The 25,810-nt window shown below is 52.2% G+C and overlaps 1 protein-coding gene across 26 annotated transcripts in view; it reads right to left on the bottom strand.

Annotated features, from left to right (window-relative positions):
* ANK2 (ankyrin 2) overlaps positions 1–25,810 on the bottom strand; it is a 328,593-nt gene that overhangs the window by 36,220 nt on the left and 266,563 nt on the right. For 9 of the 26 annotated variants that reach the window (XM_081134240.1, XM_081134245.1, XM_081134250.1 and 6 more), the window contains 10 exons: positions 25,249–25,302; positions 23,343–23,487; positions 17,195–17,297; positions 16,475–16,578; positions 12,540–12,575; positions 7,035–7,259; positions 4,530–4,684; positions 3,419–3,630; positions 2,978–3,182; positions 1,303–1,399 (listed from right to left, as the gene is read on the bottom strand). In XM_081134240.1, coding sequence (XP_080990366.1) covers positions 1,303–1,399; positions 2,978–3,182; positions 3,419–3,630; positions 4,530–4,684; positions 7,035–7,259; positions 12,540–12,575; positions 16,475–16,578; positions 17,195–17,297; positions 23,343–23,487; positions 25,249–25,302 — 1,336 coding nt within the window. The remainder of the gene's footprint in view (positions 1–1,302; positions 1,400–2,977; positions 3,183–3,418; positions 3,631–4,529; positions 4,685–7,034; positions 7,260–12,539; positions 12,576–16,474; positions 16,579–17,194; positions 17,298–23,342; positions 23,488–25,248; positions 25,303–25,810) is intronic. The other 17 variants (XM_081134262.1, XM_081134244.1, XM_081134251.1 and 14 more) reach the window with 4 other exon arrangements.

Genomic DNA, 25,810 nt, shown 5'->3' with positions numbered 1-25,810 from the left:
CATCGCCACTGACCATTCCAGAACCTCCCACCATCCCAAACAGAACACGGCACCCACTAAACTCCGTCAGTTTTCCCCTCACCCCGGCCCCGGCAACCTGCCTGGTACTCTCTGTCTCCGTGAAGTCGCCTATCCTCGGGACCTCGTGTGTGCAATCTGTCCGGCTCCTTCCTTCAGCATAATGTCCTGAGGCTCAGCACAGCCCTGGCCCCTGGCCCCCAGCCCCCGGCCCCCGGCAGGCGCCCGGTACCGCCTTCCTCTTTGTTCTGACTCCTTCGCACTTTACTCAGTTTCCTCAGTTGTCTGGGAGTTAAGTGGTGAACACGGGAACTCTGTCACCGGGGACACGTGTCTCCCAAGCAGGCCTCCGTGAACACTGCCATCAGCTGCGCCGCGGCCCTGGCTCTGACCTAAGACCCTCGGGTGGCGGCTGCTCTCCCAGGACCCTGTGGTGTCTCATCCGTGGTCCCGTCTCCTGCCTGTCAGGCTCCTACTTATCTCAGGAGGCACCTCCCCTCTGGCTCCCTCTCTGACCACCTGAGGTGGTGACCCTCTCCCTCAGCACTGGTCATCTCTGGCATTAGAGTAAAGATGTGGGGTGGAGACGGGGGGCACAGACGCTGGTGGCTGGAACCACCCCAGCTGCAGCTGCTGTGTCCCTGACCTGTCCGTGGGTGCCCTTCTCCTCTATCCCCTGAACAGGAATTTAAGTTTTAACCCTCTCAGCATCAGTTTTCCCACCTGTAAAATGGACACACCACCAAGTCACTGTAGTGATAACTCAAATGCATATGAAAGTGCCCAGCATTCCCTCACAGATCGCACACAGGGGAACTAATAATAAATCGAGTTAGTGAGCGCCACGAAGTAAGACCAGACAGAGCCAGCGCTGTGAAGATGAGACACGGAGATGTGCCGGGGCACGTGGGAGTCACTAAAACCTCGGGACTGTCCCGCGGACACGGCAGCCCCACTGCTATTCTGCGGGAAGGCAGTCCATGCTATGCTGCCGGCAGCAGGGATTCATCATCCCTGGACCTCTGGGCCTGGGAAATCGGCCGTGGCCCTAAAGTGAGAGGCAGGGTCCCACAGCCAGAGCTGGCATTCGCTCATTTTCGTAGATTTCAATCTGATGCTGAACTTTGTTCCTGTATCATCACTATTCCATTTGTTTAGAATATGAAGGTTAATGCAGCCCGTATTCAAAACCAAACCCCCCAAAAATCACTTCTAAAGAACATAAGGAACAGAACAAAGCAAACGCCAGGAGGGGCGGTGTGGCCTCAGGCTGCAGGGCGGTACCTGGCAGACACGTTGGTGGTGAATGACACACACTCGTTGACAAACGTCAGTGGTGTAGTTCCTGTGATGTCTTCCCACTGAGCAGGAGTCGTCCCGCCTGAAATGATATGATTGTTGAAAAAATCAGGCAAAGCTTCAGACTCTGAATTGTAAAGTTAGTCTCCGTGGTCTGGCTGTGCTCACAGCGAAGTCCCAGCGCTCCCCAATGACACGCTACACCACAGAAGGCGACACGGGACCAGCAACTGACACCCCTCCCCAGGAACGGCTTTAAGGGAGGTGCTTGAATATCTGCTTCAAAGTACTAGGTGTTCTAGTAATAAAAGCCTGACATTGAGGCTTTTATTGTAATTGCTACGCCCTGAAGACAAATTTGAATTGTATACACTGATGATTTTAAAAGATCCTTTAACTGACCAAGGAGCTGAAGGATTTGTGAAAATAAGAAAAATTCATATTTTTTTTGTTTTTGTTCCCGAGCATTATACTTTATACGATCATTTTTGTAAAATAAAATTTTCTCTCAATTTGCAATTGAAGGTTGGCAAAAAGTAGTTGGAAAACATTAAGAGCTCAATGAACATGTAGGCGGTTGGACAGAGGGATGAAGGCTGAGGCGGCCTCTCGGGGAGACGGCCTCTCAGCCAGGTGGGGCCCTGGCCCGAGCACTGGCAGGGGCAGGGCACGCCTGCACGTTAAATCTTACCTGCTTCACCTCCATGCCCCACGTCTCACGTGAGAGAAAAGCTAATCATACACACATGGACCACAGTGCGGGGAAGACCCCGGAGCTCGGGAACGACCAGGAGCGGAGCAGACGAGGCAGTGCCTGAAGCGAGACGCCCCACTCCCGTCAGCTCACGTGGTCGATTTTGTATTGTGTTAAACTCATGGGGTGGTCTCAATGGCTTGCTATCATAAATACAGAAGAAACCTTAATAAGAAGGGAGGATTCGAGAGAGAACAAAGTCAGGGGGACCCTGGGTGCCAACAGGAAGAAGTGAAAATGTCTGGCGACGCCTGGACAGCAGGCCGGGGTCACCCCGCTGACGGCAGCAGGTGCGAGCGCCAGCAGCTCGCGGTCACTGTGAAACGGAAGGGTCAGCCGCGGGGGGTGGGACACTAACACTCTGGGAGTGTCTTTCTGGAGTTTGCTGGTTGTCTAAATACTTCCAACAGAAAAGACCAAATTCAGTTAACTCTTGACAAACCTTTACTTTGTTTTTCCAAAGTTAGTTTCAAAGATCAGTGATAAAGATATGACCAATTCCTAGACAGAGGTCATGTGTGACTACTGGGTATAATTATTCAGGATGGTAATTATTTTTGAACAGGTATAAGGTGACCTCTTCGGCGAAGGCTGACAGGCACACGGCTTGGGTTTGGCCCCCGACTCTGCAAATATCGGTGGTATGATCTCGGGCCAGTCACAACACGTCTGAGCCTTGTCTCCTCTCCAGTAGAACGGGGCTACGTGTCGTCACAGGGCTGCTGCGCAGACAGAAGTGAGGACGCCGAGCTCCCAGGGGCACGCGGCCGTATCAGCAAGTGTCAACTCACCTCCTGCCACCTTCAGTTCCCACTTAGGATGTTTTCCTGCCTAACGCACGGAGCCTGCAGGCGTCTAAGTTTCATCTCCCAGAGCTTTCTACTCACATCCGCACGGGAGCCTCACCTGTTATGCTGCAGAGTAGCCTCAAGCTTGGAGCATCTCCCCCGAAACCGTTCAACATGACGTCGCTGGCAGCTTTGGGGACAGGGATGGTCATGGTAATGGGCTTGTGGAATTTTCTTCTTCTGGGTTCCAAAGTGACGATTGGGCTGAAGGTGGCTTTGTTCCCGAGGACCTTCTTAACCAGCTCACCATGCATAGGCTGAGCCTTTTCCAAGAAAAACACACAGCAAGCATGATCGTCACGTTTCACAGCAAACAGCTCTCAACGCGCTGCTTTCCGTCTCATCCATCCGCGTGGTGGTTCCCAGCACGGAACCGCGGTGGCAGCTGCTCTGCCCTCGTGTAAGAGATCTACCGTGTGCACGGCAGCCCTGCCCTCCTGTCTGCATGTCTCAGTCCCACGGCTGCCCCGCCCCCAGGGGCCACGCCCACGCCACGCACCTGCAGGCCCACGCGGATCCGCTTGGTCAGCGCGCCCTCAGGGAACACCGCCTGCACCTGTGGCACCACCGTGCTGCTCAGCACACCGCCCTCGGGCCCGATCAAGTGACTGTCCTGCTTGACTCGCGACACCACTGCGAAGTACTGCGGGAAGTCACGCGTGACGATGCGGCAGATGCGCTTGCGGTCCAGGTCCTCAGCGCTGTCCAGCACTGTGATGACAGCAAGGCACCGCCCAGGTCAGCGGCTCCTCAAAGGCAAGGGCACCCAGCACCAGAGCAGCTTACCCCCAGCACCCGGTCCCTCAGCAGGGCTGCCCGAGGAGGGGGGCAGAGCTGCAATGCCCCGTCTGCTCTATCCCTGGTTTGTTCAGAGGAAAGGGGTCCTGGAGGCTGGTTCTTTGCCAGTTGCAAAGTTAGCTCAAGAACCAGTTACTGCGGTTGTAAGAAGAAGCTGGCCTCTTAGTTCCCAGGGGACTGTGCAGGAATGGACTCTCTCCTGCCAGGACTGTGTTTCCAGTTCACTCCAGAGGTGACTGAAACCTCTGAGGCAGTCACTGCATATAAAAAAGGGCCTAAGAGCATGGATGATCATGAGCCAGCGTTTCAATTCCCCTGAAACCATTAACTCACCCAACATGTCATCCACCATCAGCACAATGGGATCACAGGCTTTTTACAAACTGCATTTGTGCAAATACATAGGGCAATACAGAAAATCAGACTGGCTGAAAGTGCAGAGCATTTGGACTACCTGGGTCGCTGGGATCTGGGTTGTATTTTCCTGAATAACAACAGGAGTAAGGCCAGGCAAGTATGCTGTGCATCTGACTCACCACCACTGGAACACACCAGGCACCGCTGTGCCAGAGCAACAGAGACACGTGTGAGCACACATGCGCATGCAAGCACATGCATACACACATGCTGCAGGCATGCAGGCACACATAGGCATGTGTGTGCGTGCGCACACAATCATATATGTACGTGTGTACATGCGTGCACACAGCTGCGGGCATGCACACGTGTCACACACATGCCCTAGGTTCTAAGAAAGAAGTGCTTCGTCTTCACGCCCCCCCTCAGAGCTCTTCCAAAGCCCCACAGAGTACCTTCGTCCATGCCATTGAGGATCTCATTGAGCTCGTCCTCGGTGTGCTCACAGCAGTGCTCCTTCCAGCTGTCCCCATTCTCACTGCGCAGCACCACCAGCTCCCTCTCCTTCCCTCGCAGGGCGGCGAAGTGGGGGATCTCCACGATCACAGGCCTGACAGCAAGCAGAACACTCAGTGTGGACAGCAGCCAACCCCAGCATGACACGCACCATAACTGTCTGTTGCAAAGTGACCTGGATTCTTCTCTTTCTGGGGACAGGGACGCCAGCCAGCAGATGGCTGCACTGTAGCACTCCACCTCAGGGGCACCTGTCCCCGGGACACGCTGCCACCTGGAGCCCCGTGGTGTTCCCTGTGAGTGCATGTGGCATCTGGAACTTCTCCTCTGATGAACATAAAGAAACGGGCATGCATGTCTGTGATGTGCACCGGTCTCCTAAGACGTCCTCTACGAGGTGCGATGTGACACAAGGGTGAGAGGGAGATGGCTCGGGTGCGCGGGATCTTACGTGTTGTGAATGAGATGTTAGGGAAGGTGACTGCGGGGACTACAGAGACATGCGCTCAGGGATCTGCGGAGGCTCCCTGCACCGAGGACACGATCGGCATTGCACAGGGCGCTCCCGCTGAGCCCCGCAGGCAGCCGTGTGCAATGCCCACTAGACTCAGGTCCGGAGCACGTGCGGCCTGCGCTTCTCAGGTCGCCGTCACTCTCAGAGCTCATGGAGGCCTTGGGTTTCAGTCCAGGTTGCTTTGATACAGACTCCAAAGTTACCATAACAACATCGTAACTAGCACATGGTACAACTAGGCAGATCTCATGCTTTAAACGAAAATGAAGGTCACAGCACTTTAAGGGAAAAGGTATAAAAACATCACTTGAAAACAAAAATCACATACCACGAGGGTCAGAAATGGTCCACTAAGGATAGTTTATACAGAATACAAATCATAGAGAGGGACGTGTCATGGGCACAATGACAAAAGGAGAAATCATAGCGCAGAAGGAGAATGGCCCAGCAGCCATCGGCCTGTTGTAAGTCACTCCTACCCAAGGAACTTGGTTCCAGGAGGCCCCAGCTGAAGGATGCGGCTGACCAAACTTTCTCCCTCATTAAGTGGGGGGGGAGCCGTTGGCAGGTGGAGTTTACTGAGTACATCCAAAGCAGCAGTGAAAGAAAGAACACAAGTGAGCTTCAGGCGTGGTTCCACCGACCCCAGCGCCGCCCGCCCATCGACGGGCGAGGTTGGCTTTGGCTCCGCCCCCTCCATTGGTCACAGAGAGCAAGGCCGGGACACCCAGAGTGCTCAATGGAGGGTCGGGGCCAGAGCGCGTGGGGGCGGGTCTGTCCCTAGGGAGTTCCGCTAGGGCACGGCCCAGAGCGGAAAAGTGTGCTCCGCAGGGAAGGCAGAGATGTCGGGAATGGGATGAAAACTCGGGCTCTGCAGAGCCCAGACGTTTCCATGCACATTCCGCACAGATGTGGAGGCGACCTGAGCGTGAGGGAGGGGGAGGGGAAGGGGTCACGGGGGCCTCCACCCGGACCTCCACGGGCTCCTCCTCCATCTCTGGTCTGTCTGAGGGACATGGGAGGTGGCGTCGAGAACTGGGAACACAGACATGCCCCTTCCAGGGTGGACGCATTTGGAGCAACCTGTGGACAGTTTCCTCCAAGTTCTAAGGCTTTAGAACGAGTCCTAGTTCTAGAGCAGGAATCGCTCCCAGTGTGATGCCAGCAGGACAAGACTCACGAGTACCAGGGTGCTGTCCCCGTTTCTGAGCACAAAGACTTGCTCTGGCAAGACTTAAATACGATTGATTTCAAATTATTTTGAAACCCGTCCCCCTGCAAAACTTCATCCTTTTGTCAGTTTTCAGCGGGGGCTACGTATTTCTTTACATGTTGAAATACTACTGATGCAGCAGCAGCCATTCAAGCAAACGGAAGAAAGAAGAAATGCTCATTTCTGCCCAAAATTGCCCAGGTGGCCGTGAGTCTGGATTTTGTCGTCTTAATGAAAACCATGATCAAATAGGCTGCCAGTGTCATTTTAAGACTCAAGATAGCAGTTTTGATAACAGAGAAGACAAACGGCACAGACTGAATGTTTGGCTGCCTAAGGCAACTCTCCTTCCCAGGCGACGTGGGCCCGTCGCTAACGCTGGAGGCTACGTTCGTGTTTGGAACAGAGGAGTAGCTTTCTCATGACTCTGCCACGTAAGTCTCAGAGGAAAGTCATGCCCACACTGGGCTGAAGCAGTTATTCACCCTGGAGCCCAGCAGCTGCTGCCCACCCAGAAAGACGAAGCTCAGCCCGCTGCCCAGCTCCTTATGCCTTCAAAGCAGAGGCGTGGAAGGGGAGTCCAGCAGCCGGCGCTACTTCCAATGTTTAGGGCAGAGTCGTCCAGCCGTTGGACTTACCTTTCCGCATTCCCTCCTAGTGGCGTCAGGCGACGCGAGCTCGCCGGTGACTGAGTGGAGGCTTATCAGAGACCCTTACCCAAGGAATTGAGCGCCAGAGGGTCCGACTTCGATCAGGCGGCTGGCCAGGCCTTCTCCTTCCACCATCGGGGGCATGGTCGCCAGGCGGTGGCGTTTCACCAGGCGGCAGGTGACCCGCGTGGGGGCCGTGCACTTCCGGGGTGGGATGATGATCCTGAGCCCATGGTGTCTGCAGCCCCGCATGGCGCCCCCGCGGGCGTCCACCATGAAACTGACCAGGAAGCTGGAAGGCAGAGTGGAGATTAGACGTGTCTGCAAGACCGGGGCAGGTACACAAGTCCTGCCACGTTCATCTCTGTCCATAATGCTTTGTTCTCAAAACGTCTGTTATTTATATGCATGGTGGGGAAAATTGTCCTTGAAAGTTATTTTTCTTTAAAGCAATGCCTTGAGTTCTCTTGTGCTGTTGTTTTAATTTTTGTATTATTTTTATCTGTAACCTAAGATGATTTCTGCTCGTTTTTGTTGACAATGGTCATTAGATATAAACAGTGAATTAAAAAGTATATCCACATGACACAGAAAATGGACTGAAATTATATAAAGACACTGAGTCGTCTCCTTTTGTTACTGATCTTCCTTCTGTGTGTCTTGAAAAATCCACACAGTGAAGTCAAGTCAGGATGGAGCAGTGGCTGTAAGTTAATTCCACTCGACTTTTCAAAGCTACATCTTTTCCAGCTCATTTTAATATAATCTATGACTAAAAAAGATGCCCAGGTCCCTACCAAGACCACACCCACACCGGAGCGGAGGCAGGTGGCGGGGAAGCAGGTGACAGTCCCTGTCGGTTACGACACGGGAAGCCCTGTGCTCCAGCTGAAGGCGGCGTCCGGGCGTCGTGACTGTCCACACACAACAGTAACGCGAATGTGGAAAATCACAGCTAACAGCTTAGAGAGGTAAAGGCATCTGTTACTTTCGCTCCTTTTCTAGCAGGCTCGTGGTGCGCGGCAGAGCAGAGCGCAAGCTGACTCGGTCTGTCCGGAGAAGGGTCTGTGACCGGGGAGGGGAGGTGCAGGCGGTGGCTCTGTCAGTCACACGCCCGGCCAGCTTCGCCCGGGAGAAGCCAGGCAGCAGAGCCGTGCACAGCGCCCGCGCCCGCGTCGCTGCCGCTCGCAGCTGTCCCTGCACCTGCCAGGTTTCCGTACAGAACAGGGAGAGCAGAGCAGCCTACGGGCGTCAGGGCTCGCCGACCCTGCGGGTCCCCCGGGCGCTGTGCCCACTGTATCCAGGGCGCAGGAAAGCATTCAGTCCAAGTAACTATGGGACACGAACACTGCACATTCATGTTATCTTTAGGTAAGTGAGGAAGAGGGGTGAGCACCCTCTCCACAGCGGAACACAGCTCGTCCAGCATGCGATTCGACAGGAGCCCGGCTGCTGGAGCACAGGGGCGGAGGAGCCCACGGCCCCACCCGCATGCAGGCCAGCCGGGGAAGGACCCAGCTCGGGCCGAATGTGGGCGTTTCTGGTCTTTATCAAAACACGGCGAGAAAATGTCAGCTGCTTTTCTCACCACTAAGCATAAATTTAGGTATAAATTCTCAAAAACAATTTTTTTTTTACTGTTGCCGAAAAGCATGGGAGAACTAGTTAACACTTACGAACATAAAGGCTTCCTTTCCGTTTTATTCGATTTGACCATAGTTACGCTGACTTTACGAATACTGGAGAAAGCTGCTTAAGTTTCAACCAGCGCTGCTGCAGAGCTCACTGCGACCCTTCTGACCGTCTCTAAATTTTGCTCATCCTTTGGTCACTCTCACCGCCGGCAGACAGACAGGGACCAGGCCCTGAGGGGTCGCCCTGACCCGGCTGCCTAACCCCGTCAGGCCTCAGCACTGTCTGCACCTGCCGATGGCCCTCGGCGGTGCCGCTCGCGCCCGGCTGCGCGTTTGCACCTGTTCACTTGGACGGCTCCCACCTCTGCATGCGTGCCTCGGGGTCACCCGGAGCGCCCCACTGGGGTGCTCTGACCAGTGCATGAAGGGCTACCTTCTTGGCTGGAACAGTGTCTCAGTGCGTCTGATCACTTTCTGTCTCTGTCACCGGCTGCTCCTAGTGAAACCCTTCCCTCGTCTACTCCAGTCTCCCATCCGTGCTCCTTTCCTGCCACGTGTGTCCCCCTCCTACTGAAGGCTGCTGCCCTGCTAGGAGCAGAGGAAACAGGCAGCAAAGCCATGGCAACTGCCCCGATGCCCCACGAGGGTTTCACGGGCCCAGAACCACTTCCCTGGTGACGGGGAAGGAGCCGTCTGAGGGCCACAGTGGCAGGGACCCTGTGTTCCCCAATCCTGGCCCTGGGTGGAGGTGATAACTTGAATAAGTGAAAGAGTGCAGCAGTGAAAGGGCGAGATATGAGAAGCTGTCCGTGTTATGTCTAATAACGGGAGAGACGGCTAATGTGGAGGGGAACTTAATTCTTTCGTCCCTGGACAACCAATCCAGGCAGAACTCATGCAAATGACTACACGCAGGTGCTTCAGCTCACAGACGAGCAAAAATCAGACTCAAATAATGCGGTTGCAGAATGAACAATTAATAAGAAAGCTGAGTGTAGAACTGTAAACTAAAAGCAGTCTTTTCTTCAAAGGAGAGGGAATGAGAGAAGCAGAGGCTCAGGTTCCACCTGGGGGCTGATGGGAAAGCGTTTACGTAAAAGCCGACACTAATCACTTATCCCAAAAGTTTAAAAAGAAGGTTGGGTAAGCGTTCGAGCATTTCATTAAAAAGGCCCCATTATCGCCTGGCCAGAGTGGCTCAGCGGTTGAGCGTCGGCCTAGGATCCAGGAGACCGAGGCTCGATTCCCGGTCAGGGCACATGCCCGGGCTGTGGGCTCGATCCCCAGTGGGGGGCGCGCAGGAGGCGGCCGATCAATGACTCTGTCATCACAGATGTTTCTCTCTCCCTCTCCCTTTCCCTTCCTCTCTCTGAAATCAATAAAGACATATAGCTTTAAAAGTCCCATTATCAAAAGGTGTCACTACCTGGATGGGAGTGGAATGAGGGGATAGTTGTTTTGTGTAGAACAATTTCAAAAACCAAAACGCAGAGCCCTAGCTGGTGTGGCTCAGTGGTTAGAGGGCCGGCCCGCAGACAGAGGGTCTCAGGCTCGATTCCAGGCAAAGGCATGTACCTGGGTTGCAGGCTCTATTCCTGGCCCCGCAGGGGTGCATATGGGAGGCAACCAATCAATGTGCTTCTCTCACATCGATGTTTCTCTCTCTCTCCCCCCTTCCACTCTCTCTGAAAAGCAATGGAAAAAATATGCTTGGGTGAGTATAAAAAAACCAACTTAAAACAACAACAACATGCAGAACTGAAGAGACTGTTTACTTTTTTGTGACAGGAAAAGGGGAGCGGTTGTAAGGTATGAGTTGTGAGGTGAACTGATTAAATAAGTAGGACTTTCCCGTATTTTCAAGAGGTTAAACCTGGGACAAGATACTGTCTGCACACAACTGGAGGTGGAAGGCAGTGAAGTGAAAACACACAGCTGCGCGTGCGCCGAGGGGCTGGTGCGCAGCCGACGCTCCGCCCTGCAGCTAGGGCAGCCTCGTCTGCAAGCCAGGGTCCGAGTGGGACGAGCCACGCATGGCCAGAGGCAGGAACGCAGTGAGCGCTGGTGCACTGACCCTCCCCGGGGCTGCATGGTTGTATACAGCCTGAGTGTCTTTAAATATAGTACAACACCCAAAAAATAAGTGGAGAAACTAATATTTTCTGAATGCCTGGTGAACCCAGAACTTTGCTAAAGCAGCTTAATACAATGGGTTTTGTATTAGTTTCTGAACTTCACTATTTAAATAAAATATAAAATGCTCCTGTCACAGAGCACAGGGCCATGCAGCAGGCACCTGCCCTCCAGGTCCCTCTCTGATCCACCACTGACCTGTCCCTGTCACACGGCCCCTGCCTTGAGGTATTGCCATGACCTAGGGCAGGTCACTTCCCGTCTTTAGGTTTCAGCTCCTCACACGTTAAATGAACAAACCCGTCCACTAAACAAAGCCGGTGGCTCCTGTGTTAACTCCGTGTGCCGTTTGCTGTTAGCTGGGTTAAGAGCCTTTTGAAACATCCTCTCTAGACGCCCTGGAAGAGTTCCCACTTGGAAGATAAACAGCTTTCCTGTTACTCCAGGAAACAGGTATTATTTTTGCTCAGTGGTTAACCCAGTAAATGAGCAGTTTTGCAGAAAATGTGTGCGCACTGCACTAAACATTGACTTAAGACTCTATAGACAAAAATACCACATGACACACTCGGCTTAAATTGCATATCTTACTTTAGATGAAATTCAGCAATCATGCAAATTAGAAATTCTCATTGAGGTTTTCTAAATTGTGAGATACAGTGTTATCACAATTTAAAAAGAATAAAAGCAAAAGCAACCCACCATTATATTGCAGGCAACTTGCCCACAAATAGGGGACTTGGTTAGCTAAACAGATGCATGCTTCCGAGGAGGGAGGAGGGCAGAGGGCCGGGGTCTGGCCTGCTGAGGACCGACCCTCCTCCCCAAAGGGACCAGCGCTTAGGTTTACTTTCAGTCCATCTGGCCGTGGGGGGGGGGGGCGGGGGGAGATGGCAGCATTCAGTTAGTCGTTGGGTGAAAATAGGGAGAAGAGTCAGGGTGCCTCAGTGATCCACGTACCCACAGCGAGAGGACGGCCGGGAGCTCCGACTGCGGGCGGGAACACCACGCGTCGTGGGCTTTCTCCTCTACAGACCCCTTAATTCCTCCTATTCCCCGCGTCCCAGCCCATGGAAAGTGTCTTTGAAAAAAGTAGCTCAAATTTGGTAAAATCACCAATCACTTATCACTCACAATGCTCATGTGCAGAAACATCATATTCAGTGTTTCAGAAAAACTAAAAGGGTGGCTATAAAATTTTCAAAATTGGAAACATGAAATTGTCTCATTTGTGGACAATCCGTAGTCTCGTCATGGACGACTATATAACAAAAATGCTATGATACCGTCAAAAGTCACTTCATCGGAGTAACACAGGGTAACGGACAGTTTAGAACACTGACTGGACTCGTCCTGCAGCATGATTTCCAAACCGTCCAAAGCCTGCATTTAACGCAGAACCAGCCAGGAAACGCCCTCTGGATATACTTCCAGCCTTTGGTTCACCTATAAAGCAGTTTTTACAAAACCCTGCTACATGACGCTTGGGACCACAACCTTCACTCTAACTTTAAGGCAGGTCGACCAATTTGCATGACTGCTGGGAATAGTTTTTCAGCTCCATGTAGCACTTTCCTAACATAAGAAGCTACGATGTGGAGAGCCACGGCCAAGACAGGCTTTCCCAGAGGTCTGCATTAATTTTGGCACAATCCCAGCTAATTCCCTACAAAATGAAAAATGCCCACTTTCTCTCCACCACAGCCTCTCTCCACTGGAGATGGCAGCCGGCCCTGAGTCCCTCGAGGAGTCTGCACTGAAGCACCCTGGGGGGGAGGCCGGAGGGAGGGGTGATGCACAGTCACCTGCTGTTGTCACGATCGAGACATGGAGAGGCGCGGCTGCAACAGAACACATACTTTAGCTCAGAGAAGGCGTGGCGGTGAACCGTCAAGAGGGAATCAGAGTGGCTGCCCTCAAACACCCCTGCAGCCTCAGGCACTGCTCTGTGCAAGTGCTGGGCGGGGCCCGTGGGCTCTGTGGCTCCCCGTTCGGGCCCTGGAGTGCGAGGACCGCTGGGCACCCCGCAGCCCTGCTCCCCGCTCAGCGCTGGCCTGGGGTGCGGCACAAGTCTGAGTGTCCGGGAGGCCACGGGACGTCAAGGGCATTACAGTGAAAGTCGCAAAGTCCGTGACTGGTGGACGTAGTTGCCATAGCCTTCCATTCAGACTTTTAATACTTTCTAAATAATGGTGATGCCCTTTCAGTCCACTGCCAAAGAAATGGGAACAGAAAAGGCACAATTTAAAGACCAGCTTTAACGCCAAGAGTGGCACACACTGGACGGCAGAGTCGGTAACAGGATTACCTATGGGCAGGTAACAAGCTCCGCACAAAGCCTGAGCGCTCCTGCAAGACAGCCCCGCGGGGCCGCTGGCCTGCTCGGGCCAGGTCTGACCCGCGCCCCAGGCCCTTCCTCTGCCTCTGGTTCACTCATGTCTGATGTACAAAGGACACGTTTAAGGGGCCAGAAAGACAACTTCAACAAAACAGTTGTTTAGCTACTTATAAAATCATCTTCTTCATCCACAAGAATTTACCTTCAGGTACCTTTAAAAAAATTAGGGTGTTTGAAACATATGAACAGCCAAATTAACTGCTCTACATACTCAAATATTAATGTTGTCAAATGAGAAGCAACCTCGGCTTCCTGGAATTTCAAACAGCTTCTCCGATTGGAGCTAATACCTTTGGCTGTTTTTCAACAGACTTTATTTTTTCGCGTAGTCTTAGATTCACAGCAAAATTGTCTTTGACATGTTTTTATGAAAAATACTGATTTTTAATGGAATTCTAGTTGCTATAATATCTCGATAATGTGATGAATTGACATCTAATTGTTGACACATGGCTACCATTAAAAACTATAAAAACCTTTGGAGTATTTAAAATGAATGCAAACTAGCCATTACCAGGAACGATGCCTTTCGTCTGCTCATTCACTAGGCTTTTGAAATTGAGAAGAACTGTGAATTCAGGTTCTTGCCCAAGATTATGTCGTTTGACCATGGCTGGGATGCGAGAAATGCCTGCTGGCTTGATTATGGATCAGTAACACAGCTCGTTAAAGAACAAGACCAGAAATGTTACTGTCAGCCTTTCTTTGCCAGGTCCTGGCTATAGTAGTCTGATTGCTTCAACCGCTGATTCCCGTTCTCCAGTGGCCGTGGATATTAGCCACTGGACACAGAGCAGAGGCAGGAGGAGATCACTAGCGCTGCCCACTGGTATGGCTGTGTCTTCTATTAACCTGAATTCCTTTGTGGAGTCTATTGGAATATTACACATCAAAACAGTGGCACGTGCAAAAAAAGCTAACTTTATTACCCCCTCTGTCCAAACACATTTTTTTCTAACATTTTGGGCAGACTTTGAAGTGGCTTAAGAATTCACCCAAGAACTTCAGTCCTTTGAAAAAATATATATATAAACAACCCAGGAACCTAGTGTGTAATGAATGAAGCTGTAAGTGATATGATATTATCATGATATGATATTATGAATGCTATTTGTGCACATTAACGTGGTGGTTGCTCTCAAACACCAGACTGGCAGAATCTAGTGTTCAGTGGGGATCCCCGAAGGTCTGGGCCCTGTGAGGCGTGTGCTTGTTCAAATACTATAGCAGAGACCTTACTAGATGCTAGGTTACCTGGCAACAATAACAGTGAACCAGCAGTACACTGTGAACTGGAACCACTCAGCGGTGTCACTGAGATGATTCGGAATACATTTTGCTTAACTGGTGGAATTTGGGGAGGATCTGGAAGATGTGTGTGGACTGTGTAAATACTGACTAGAATCTACTGAGCACTTATTCTTTCTAGACAAAATGCTAATTATTTAAGAAGCACGTAATCCTTAACGTTCCCCTATGGGATCCATAATACAACATTCACTTCAGGTAAGTGAGCAGAAACTCTGAGAGCCAGGGCCCGGGCCTGGTCTGATGTGTCTGCCTTTAAAGGCAGCATCACATCCTCTCTCTTCCACAGACAGTCTCCCCACTTCCAGTGACAGACAGGTGCATGTCTGTGAGGGGGGGCTGGCCCTGCTTATCTACTTCCCTTCATGCCTGGCATCAGGTGTGGTGCTTTGCAGAATTCAGCAACATGTCAGGGACTCAGTACAGGTTACTTACTTAGGTCTCCATGATGACCAGTCTGTAACAGTTTGTATAAAACATGTGTATCTGGACTGCTGGCACCCGTAGAAATTGCTGATGCCATGGCCACAACAACAGAGACGCTGCTGTAGCTGGTCTGGGCCTGGGCATCCGCATTATAAGGCTCCCGGGTGGTTCTGATGCCCGGCCAGAGCTGAGCATATTCAATCAGCAATCAGGTTTCAAGTTCTCAGGAGATTTGGTTTATTAGAGACAACGTTAAAGATCCTTATCTGAATAAGTGATTAATCTTTAACCACCGATGCTCTAGGCTTTGACTGTTCTGTACACTTGGCCATTAACAGTGAATCCCACTGTGCCCGAAGCAGCCCTTCACTCCGCAGGCTGAGCGGGTTCACCGGCTGGCTCTGGGCTCTGACCCACTTCCTTCGCCCCTCCAGGTCTGGCCTCTCTTCCTTCTCATCACTGCTCGGAAGTGTGGCACAGATGCAATGTTATGCCTCTTGAATAATCTATAGGTCAGAGTTTAATGATTGAATTTTATACTTTAAATATGTAAATAAACTTAGGTGAGGTTTAATTTGGTTTTTGTTCCCGTGAATAATTCTTCCATTTTTTCACGAGGATAAGAGTATTGGGATTATTTTCTATATCTATGGAACTAATTTTATATTCTATGAATCTTTAGTACAAGGTTGGACTAAGAGGTCCAAAATCTTTAGTGAGAGTGTCTGCGAATTCTCCTCTGAGAGGAGAGCACCCGAGAAGCACAAACCCGAGAAAGTTCCCACCGTTCAAAGTGGCTCTGGGGCTGCTGGGTAAGGCGTCCGTGGTGATAATTTATACCAAAGTACTGTATTTAGTTAGATACCATATGGGTAGGGCTTTAAAAAGTGATTAAGTGAGCAAATATTTTAACAGTTTAGATATAATTATAAAATTACTATACGACTGAAATTACTGGGATGTAGGGGGATTCAACCATGGAGACCGTAAAACTCTATGGAATTCATGGACCTGTAACGGATTCTTACACCTTCAGAACATCTTTAGGGGTGTTTAAAATTATTAACCCAAAGCCCTGCTGTTGAGTGAGCTGCTGGCTCTGAAGAGGGGACAGAGCACCCACAGGCGGCCCTCGGGTCTCCCTCCTTCCAGCAGCACGAGAACTGCTCTGTGTGCTGTGTGCCTCGAACTTCTGGAAACATCATTTTAAATGCATTCATGTGTCAGGAAAGGCATTTATTACCTAGTCAGTTAACCTTAGTAAACAGAACTTTCTAGAATGCAAATAATCCTGCCCCTCCTTTCAAGACTTCTTAAAGACAAGATTTCAGCCGTCAGGAGGCCACCAGTAGCTGCTAGTTAGTAAGCAAGCTGCTGGGCGCAATCCTACTAGTTATCTTAAAACAACAGTCGGTGTCTCTATGTGGAACTCAACCCTTTTGGCTGGTCTGTCTGTACAGACAGGTCCGTGTTGGAAAAGCCACGTAATTTACAAGTTTAGACAAAGGTTCATCCCCTGTAAGCTAGTCACCAGCGACAGCCACCGACAAAGCTGTTGCTTTCACACTTGCCTGTCCCGTGACCGGGACACTCGACACCCCAACTCACCCTGAGTGGATGGGGCTGGAAGAAAGGGCCACATTGTCCAGGTTCTCGGGCCCCCAGCTGAGGCGGTGTGAGCTCCTCTCCGCCTCCTTGGCGAGTGCCGACACCTGCACACAAAGGACACTGGGCTCAACGAACGTCTTCCCTTCCCTTCCCTTGGATCAAAATGTAACCATCTCTAAAAATGGCACCACAGATAGGTGGTATCGCCTGGAAAAGCATTTAAAAACGTAAGACCGAGGCGCTCAGAGTACATCGCTTTCTCACATTCCAGCTGAGGTGACCTCAGACACTGGGCCACCCTGTGTCGTCTGAGGCGTGCGTGTCGTTCAGCACATCCAGCCAGCACCGGCCAAATCATACCTAATGCAAAGTCTCCCCAGTGAATGCCACCCCTTTCCCACAGGTAACGCCCGTGCCTTCGTCTCAGCCTGAGGCACCCTAGCTCACGCCTTTCCAACAGAGGCTCTGGAGAGGAGTCTGCAGGAGAACACAGGACAGCTGCAGAAACGAGCCGGGGACTATTTTAGGAAAACTCTGCTCACTGGGAAATCTAGGCAACGTTTTTCATGTTTTAGAAAAACCCTCAAATCTCTGTCCTGGCCTGTCGACTGAGCTAAGCTGATTTCCTTTTAGATCAAAGGCCTCTCGGGACATTTCCAGCATCAGGTGATGACTGAAAGCTCCGCAGCAGATAGCAAAGTGAGGGCAGCAGTCACGTACCTGGTGGCTGGGGATCACGACGGCGTCGTCGATCATGGTGCTGTCCCTCAGGTAGGAGGCGTGGCTCAGGGTGTGCGACCTGTCGGAACTGAAGGACCGGAGGCTGGCAGGTGAGCGGGAGGCCATGGCCACGTGCCCCGGCGAGCAGGGTGGGGAGGAGGGCGTGACGAGCCGGGGGAGCGGAGAGAGCGTGCGGTTAGCTGCTGGGACCTGCCGCGGCCAGGCTACGGCGCCGGCGGAGGACGCGGGCCTCTGCGCCGCCCGGCCGCGCGTCACCCCCGCGAGCACACCCTCGGACCAGCTCTGCCACCCAATGGCAGGGGCCCCAGGGGCCCCAGGAGTCAGAATCTGATACTCCTAATCTGATTCCTGCTCTTCCCAGAAGGTTTGAAACTGGCAACTGTTGTTCACTAGCCGCCAGGACTGGAAATTCATGCAGGAGGTGACTCCAAGACAGACTGCTGATATCTGTGCCAAACGCCAATCTCCCTGCAACTAGAAATATTAGGGAACAGCCAGCCCGTGGCGAGGACAGAATGCAAGGCGGGTCTGCATCTGCCCACGTCCGTCCTGCACGGCCGCTGGGACCCCTGGGAGCCACAGAAACATGACCACGGCCACATGCAGGCTTCCTGAGGAAGCAGGTCTGGGTCTGCCTGGGTCCAGCGCGGCCATGGCCACGTCAGAGGACAGCACTGCTCTCTCGCATGCCCTGTGCTGAGCGAAGCGGTCGGCTGGTCGCCGTGGCAACGACACAAGCACACAGAAAGCATTTCTAAGCCCCGGCCAGACCCAGACGCGTCAGCCAGCACAAGGGGAACTGCCGCGGGGACGTCTGCCGCATGGGATTCAGGCCTTGACAATCAATGCTCCACATCCTGTGAGACCCCAGCTTCAAAGTTCTGAATTATACACTCAGTGTGATGGGTAAAACTCGACATGTGCACAGATGCAGTTCCACTCCTTCCGAATCAGTTGTATACTCAAATGACAAGTAGACAGGTAGCTTAAATAAGCTACACTTTATGCATATTAGTCCAACTTTTAAAGATCTATATTCAAACATTAGCCCAAAGCCGACGGGAACGAAGAGCACACGGGCTCATGGTATTCACAGGAGCAGGGTCCCCGCTCTCCCAGCTGCGGGACGGAGGCTAAATGTCGACTTAGCATATTTATCCGAGCAACTGCTTTCATTTTGCAAATGTGCCTAATTCTGTAAAGCAGACACTGTCATCTTTATGAGGCGTCCACGTAGCCACCTCCAGTTAACTCTGAGAACTCGTTGCTGGGGAGATAATTTGTGGTAATGTGGCAGCCTCCCCCCCCAGGCTTTATGACCCAGACCCTGAGTATTACAGAGGCGACGTGAGTCAGAGGAGTGGGTTGCCTGAACCTCGTGCTTACGCCTACACCTGTCCGTGTGTTTACAATAAAATGAAGCCTAAACATAGTGTGGGGTCCGCTCTTTTTTGTTTCCCAGGCCCCTGTTGAAGAAGGTCGGGGCACAGCCCTGGAGAGTGGCTGGGATGCCACGGTGCCCCCTGGGGTCTCGGCCCCTGCAGGCAGAGGCAGGCCCCGGAGTGGCTGGTTTACAGCTGTGCGTTGGATCTCAAAGGTGCACCTCATAAACAGGTGCAGCACTGGGAGTAACCTTGGCCTGACCCTGAATTTGAGGATGGGCGTAAATGATAGGGAGAAGGGTCTTTACTCTCAGCCAATCTCGTCTCCCTTAAGGGACTGAACAACTTTTTTTCCCCTGCTTTAAACCACAAAGACACCTAAGATTTGCTTGAATGTGTTTTGTACCAGGCTACACAAGCTTCCTCTCTGAAATTCTACTCTCCTTACTTTGGTTAAAAGTGGGCCAAGGGAGCGACACAGTGTCGGGCCAGCCTCCTGAAACGGCAGGGCTGCCGTGCACTCAGCCAGTCCCACTGAGTTCTCTAGGCCTCTGGTTTGTTAATTCATAATCTCTCTCTGTGGCTTTGGAATTCAAAGACCCAGATCATGACTTCACACATTTAAAGGCTCTGGATTTATATAAGTGAACAGTACAAAGGGAGCAGGAGGCATTCGTACAGGACAGAATGCCTGCTCCTGTCATCAGGTGGGCACACCGTCACCAGGTTAAACTGGCCAGGAAATGAAGCCCTGGAAACACAGGTCAAAGGGGGTGAGAGCAAGCAGACGTACACAAAGGTGCCTCAACGAGACCTGGTGACGTGGCTGCACCATGGTCACACTTTGAAAGAGGCAACCAGGTCTTGATTGCCACACCCAGAGCCACACCATAGCTGGGTGGGTGTCCGTGTAGTTCAGGAATGAGAAGTGAAGGGCTCATCTGGCTGAGAAGTAGACCCACGGTGCAGCCAACATACCCCTGGCCTGACTCCTGGGTCAACCTCCCAACTGGTTTTGAACCAGGGGGGCAGAGGGGAGGTGGGGTTATTTTTTCTTTTCTGAAGCCCCAAGAAGGGAAAATAGGGAGAGAAGAAAGGAAAGAAGAGACGAAAAAAGATTAGGGTGGAGAGAGGAAGACACTGGCTATGCAGACAGGGAGGAAAGCTGGAAGAACGGATACGTGTCCCTACGCCTCTACCCGCGTGACTGTCCTAGCTCGGCCTGCATCCAGCAATGCTGACTAGCTGTTGAACCACCAATTAGTTTCTCATGGCTCTTTTCCCTGCTTCGTTACAGAACCAACTTAGATGAAACAACAAAGAATTACTCTCTCTGAAGGAAAAGTGACCAGCACAAAGGTCTGGGATAATTCACGTCTTTGGCCCAGAAACTCTCCACTTGATTTGAAACATTATAAGCAAGTTTAAAACGTTTTGCCGTACAGTGGCCGTTTTTTTCATTAAGTCAGAGGCCCCCGTTCAGTCCGTGCTACAGGACCACAGAGCCACAGCAGGCACATTCTTACTTGCAGATCAGCTAAGATGGGCTGGAAGCCTGCTGTGATCTAAAACGTGCCCTTTTCACTGTGGTACACATACAGGTTGTATCAGAGTCCATAACTTCCCTGAAAAGTGGAGTAATTACTAACACTTATTAGACGTTCAGTCCGTGGAGTCCTCAAACCCTAGTGAAGTGTGGGTGCGTCTGCTCTCACACAGGGAGACGTTTCCAGGCTCCCTGCTGCTTTGTATTTGACAGTGAACAGCATTTTAACTTAGTAAGCAGTAAAAGAATAAAATGGAAACAAACCCGACCAATGGCTGTGTTTTGTACATTAAATTATACCTATTTTTATTCTTCTGTGCACATGTACACTTTAGGCATCGCAATCATATTTCTATCATGTCCAGCTGCCCAGGGGCTAATTAGGTTCCCTTCCAGAAGCCACCGCTTCCCCAACCACAGGGGGCGCCGTGACAGAGACGTCATGCCTGGTTCTAGCTTTCGTTCCAGCAACATATGTACCCTTTAGCCCAATAACAGTTCAGTTTAATATATAATAACCCTCATTTGAGAATCCGTAATTCCAGAATGGAAGCACCCCTGCGACACAGCACGCACACGCACACGCACACGCACGCACATTGAGCAGCGAGCGGGGCAATGTGGATGGGCCGGGAAGGTCATGCCTCCAGGCTACGGGGTACCTACCTGAGCACGGTACTATTGAAAGCACATCAGGTAAAGAAGTAATGAGAAGGTAAAATGGTTACCAAAGAAAGGTAACATATTGAATTGTCTAAGCAAAATAAACAAACAACTATGAAAATGAGCTGCTGCCCCTAATTCCATTCGGAGACAGCGACTACCTCGGTGCTCTCATAAAGCAAGTGGGGGCTGAGACAGGTGGCGTTGTGCTGACCTGGTTATTTAACAGGAAAGAAGTGAAAGGGGACACCAAGTAATATAGGCATGCCATCTACACAGCTCTGCCAGAAAGCTGCACTTGGCACTCGGAGGCGGCTCCCCGGCTGGTGGGGGGAGGGGCCGGACAACGGCAGCTTAGGCACAGGCCCAGCACGGTCTGAGTGCAGTGGGAAAATGCCTCCCTACTGTCCCTCAGTCACGCCTGCGAGCGAGCCAGTGGCCAGGCTGGCTGTGGCCACTGCAAACCTGTGAAATCTAAACATGTAAACTTCTGGACAAAGGAGCCGCTCTCTTGGCTCCAGGGAGCCGAGCCTTCTTGGGATTCCTGCTGCAGCGGCTCCCGAGCCGCGTGGCCCACGGCCACCTGGGACTCCACACAGGGGCTTTAGTCTGCCGAGCGCTGAGCTCCACCGACTGCACGCGGAACGGAAGCTCTGGACTCTGGCCTCATTTCTGGCTCTGCTGAGCTCCCAGCCGCCCCTCTTCCAGGGCTGGCTTACGGGGCAGGGGCTCTGGAGCCTGAGGAATGTAACCATACCAGTGAAATCTTCTACTGCCTCTCACCCTCCCATGGGGGCCTCTGAAAATGCTTATTCCTGCTGCACCCCAAGAACCCCCCACACAACGAGGGTTCCCACTCATGCCCGCATGGCAGCAAGACCAGATCCTGTCTCATCTCCTATGCTGTCCTGACGAGCTGATCGGCTTCATTTCAAGCAGAATCGTCAAAGCATCGAGCCCTGCTTTACAGAAAGCGTCCTTCTAAATTCCTTCTCAAACTCAGTCCTTTCAAAGGACCAGGGATCAGGTCGAGCACCAATTCTTAATGAAACAAAGGCGTTTTGGCTGACAGTGACATGATTACTCACAGACTATTGGGAATACGTGCAAAGCCACAAACGACTCACTTTATTGAGACCTGAAGTCTTAAGAATCTCAAAGAATGAGATCGAAATTCAATACATGGAGCATGGACCCCATCACAGTCCCCCTGAGTGGCTCTTCCTTTGTCATCCTGAACCCAAGAGCACCCTTCCTCTGTGTCACCAAAGCCTAGGATTCAACCTAACCTTCCTCTCTTCACCACCCCTGAAACCCACCGCCAGGTCTGGCCAGTTTTCACATCCCCCTGACTGTGGGCCACCAAGGGTGGAGCTCAAGTCTTCAGATGAGCTTGGACCACGGCACTGGTCTCCCAGAGGGCAGAGCTGCCCGCCTGAGCCCTCTGATGCCTCTCCTGTAAAGCTGGTCCTCTACCCCATTGCCAGAGGGGACCCCGGCATGCAGAGGTCACCTCCACCCTCCACACTCACTGCAGCCCCAGGACAGCGCCGTTCCTCACCCACCAGGAGCCCCAGCTTGAAATCTGATAGGACCTCAGAGCCCTCCCACCCTTCATCACTGCCACCACGGTCGTTACCGTCACCACCTGTTGTCCCACCTGAGCCTGGGGCACCCTGGCACCACTGGCCGCGCCCCTCCCACCCGCTAGGCTAGGAATTCAGTCGCCTCTCAGTCAGGTCTGTGCCTGCAGCGCCCACCACGAGGCCAGCCCGGGAGGACACGATCACAGGCACACGGAGCTCTTTTAGAAAACGAGGGGGAGGAGGCGTTGGCGCTTAAGGAAAATGCCCGAGAAAGCTTTGTTTTTGCTAATTACCCATTTAGGAATGACTACCTTTTGAAGCATTTATTTCTTAGACTCCAAATACGCTGGACACAGCTTAGAAGTGCCAAGTTGGAAACTACGAGCCTGAGATGACCGATCCGCGAAGGACGTTACGCTGCGGACGGCCACTCGCAGCCTAACCTGGCAGCGCTGCGCCCTCGCTCAGCTGGCCACAGAGGTAACAGCTGCCAGCTGTGCTGGTGAGCAGTGCGCACAAACACCCTGACCCCACGTCCGGGGCGCCAGTCGCCTCCCACCTGCCTGTGAGCCCAGCCCCTCGGGTTCGGCTCGGCTCAGCTCCCGCAGGATTGTCCGGCCTCTTCTTCTGAACCCGTTTCTTTCCGATCCTTCTTCCCGACTCACTTCTGTTCACAGAAATTGCGGGACAACAACAAAGCCAAGGGGCTTAGAGTGCCCTTCAGGGGAACTGTCCTTTCCACCGGGCCGAGAAAACATGGCAGATGGTGAAACACCTATTTAAAGGCGGGTGTCTCTGCTTCTCACTCGTCGTTTGGCTTCACTAAGTGGTCTGTCTCCCCGGCCTGCTTCCCTGACTTGTCAGGGGCACGCTCACGCGGGGGCTCCCGGGGGCCGCCCGCCCGCCCACCGCCCCCCCCGGGCCGCCCCAGGCGGCAGCTGGGCGAGTACCTGTCGGAGCGCCCTCCCTCCAGGCTGTAGCGCAGGTAGCTCATGCCGTCCAGGAACTGGCTGCTGGGCAGGGAGTCGTCGCCCAGCTCCTTCAGGTCCTCGGGCCTCAGGTATTCCCCGCCGTCCCCCGTCACCGTGTCATCCCCTGGAAGCAAGCGGAGGGCGAGAAGGGCTCGGCGAGTGTGCCGCTGCGACGCGGCATCGTGTCCTGGAAACACCGCACACGGAAGGAACGCAGACGCGTGCACGGAAAGCGTGAAAACGCAGAGACACGGTGTCCCACCCACGTGCCCGTTACTTACCAAGAAACCATTCCCTGGACTGTAACGTTTACTCGGTTTTTCTACTCATTTGCTCATCCTGACAGCTGAGTCACCACTGATACTGTTTAAGTCAACAAGATGCGAGCAACGCCACCCACACATACGTAACAACACGGCAAACGCGGCATGCGCTGACGCTGGCCAACCTGAAGGACCACGGCGCCCAAGGGGGCAGGGGTCACATCAGGACGGTGCCCACCGGGAACCTAGGAGGTGGTCTATGTGGAGACAGGGGCTTTATGGATGCAATTTAGGTGAACATCAGACCTGCTAAACCCAATGAGCATGTCCTTACGGAGACAGAAGGACACAGGGACACAGAGCGAAAGGCTGTGTGAGGCCAAGGATCTCAGGATCGCTGGCGGCCACCAGACCGGAGACACCGGGAAGGAGTCTTTCCAGAGCCTCAGAGCTGAGACCCACCACAGACTCTGGGCCCCAGAACTGGGACAGGATAAATGTGGGCCACCCAGTTGGTGCTAATCTGCTGTGGTTGCCCTAAGAGAGTCCAGCCAAGTGGCAGAGGGGCTGGCAGTCCTGGTTGGTCTGGGCCCAGCTTGGATGGCAGGCACGGTGGGGTTTCGGGTGAGAGGCCAGCATGTAAGGGGTCACAGGCATCATAAAAACAGAGTGAATGAAAGAGCACTAGGGGCTACTCGTTAGAGAATGCTACGTGGAGTGCGTGGGCACGAGTCAGCGTCCGTACTGGTGAGCAATGGCGACAGCCAGTGTCTGGGCACAGCGACAAGGCCGGGCAGCTCAGGGACTCGACAGGCCCGTGGACTTACTGCTCCCACCACTGCCCTTCTCGGGCGGTTTGTAAAGCACTACGTGTGCTTTGGTGAGTCACATAAATTGGGGTCCCTTTCATTTAATTCTTTTAGGAAAAAAACCTAAGATCCATTCTAAAAATTGTCTGGTTTGGGAAGAAGCCTAAATTATTTTCAGAAGGAAATGTATGAGTTTCGTGAATGTCTGGGAAGACTCAATCTACTTTGACTGATGAAGGGAGGGCCTGGGCACAGGGGCTGTTGTGTGAAAGAAGCTGCGCTTTATGGTCCTTTCGCAACTGGCCTGAAAGTTTATCTAAACCCAAAAGCCTAGCTACCTAAAAATTACCACATAACTATTAATTTAATACATTTAAACCACATCAAAAGCATATCTTCATCCAAGAATGATTTAAACCGCATTCCGTCCACGCAAACTAACCTAGTTGTTGCTAGTTCCATGTCAACTTATCAGGGAATTATTTTTTCTCTAAATTTGTATTCTAAGGAGAAATACTAGTGTGGGGAAAATACTTATATAATGTTCACTAGATAATATAATTACATTAATATGTCTCAATAATAGTTGCAAAATCATTAATAGCATAAGCAAGTCCCGGCTCTAAGCCTCCAGGCGAATGTTATCCACACCCAAACCCACACACACAGCCTCCCTGTGCTACGCAGGCTGTTTCACAAGGAGCAGCTAATGTTAGCACCCAGATCGAAACATCACGCAAAGTGCATCTGGGCAGCGAAGAAAAACTCAGAGCAAAGAGAAGCTTTCACGCCAAGAGTTTCCTCTAGAGGTACCTGAGTCACTCAGTGCTTCCCCGTCAGTAGCACGGTCACCGGGCCGCTTAGAAGCTGTTCAACATACAGGTAAAGATAAGAAAAGGGGTCCCACGGAGCAGTGTGGGGCGCATGTGAGTGTGAGAAAGCAGCCAGCAAGCGCTAGGACGGAGTACAGGTTATCATAATAAATGCCTGGAGCACACAAGAGTGCAGGACCCAGATTTTGTTTGTTTCTGTCATTAGTTCTTATAAGAGCCAATTCTCAAAGCTCTTGCCAGCAGGGGAGTTAAATTTGGTTCCGAAGAGACGTTTTGATGTAAAGTTGTACCTTATGATTAGACCTTAAAGAACCTAAAGAAATACCTTCACTATTTCTCTGAAAAAGCCGTTAGAACTGGGCCCAGCCCCTTCCTCTACGCGGTCGTTTTCCAGAGGAGCACCCGCGAGCACAGCGCACTCTGGAGCTCGGCCACCTACTCTATGTGCTTGTTCACGACTGTTCGGCAGCAGATTTTTTTGTTCAAGAGAAGTCAGCCATCTAGCTGAAGTGGGGGTGGGGAGCCTGAGAAGCTGCCCCCAG

Source organism: Miniopterus schreibersii, assembly GCF_964146895.1.
Source record: "Miniopterus schreibersii genome assembly, chromosome: 4".
NCBI lineage: Eukaryota > Metazoa > Chordata > Mammalia > Chiroptera > Miniopteridae > Miniopterus > Miniopterus schreibersii.
This window is presented reverse-complemented; position numbering and strand designations above follow the sequence as displayed.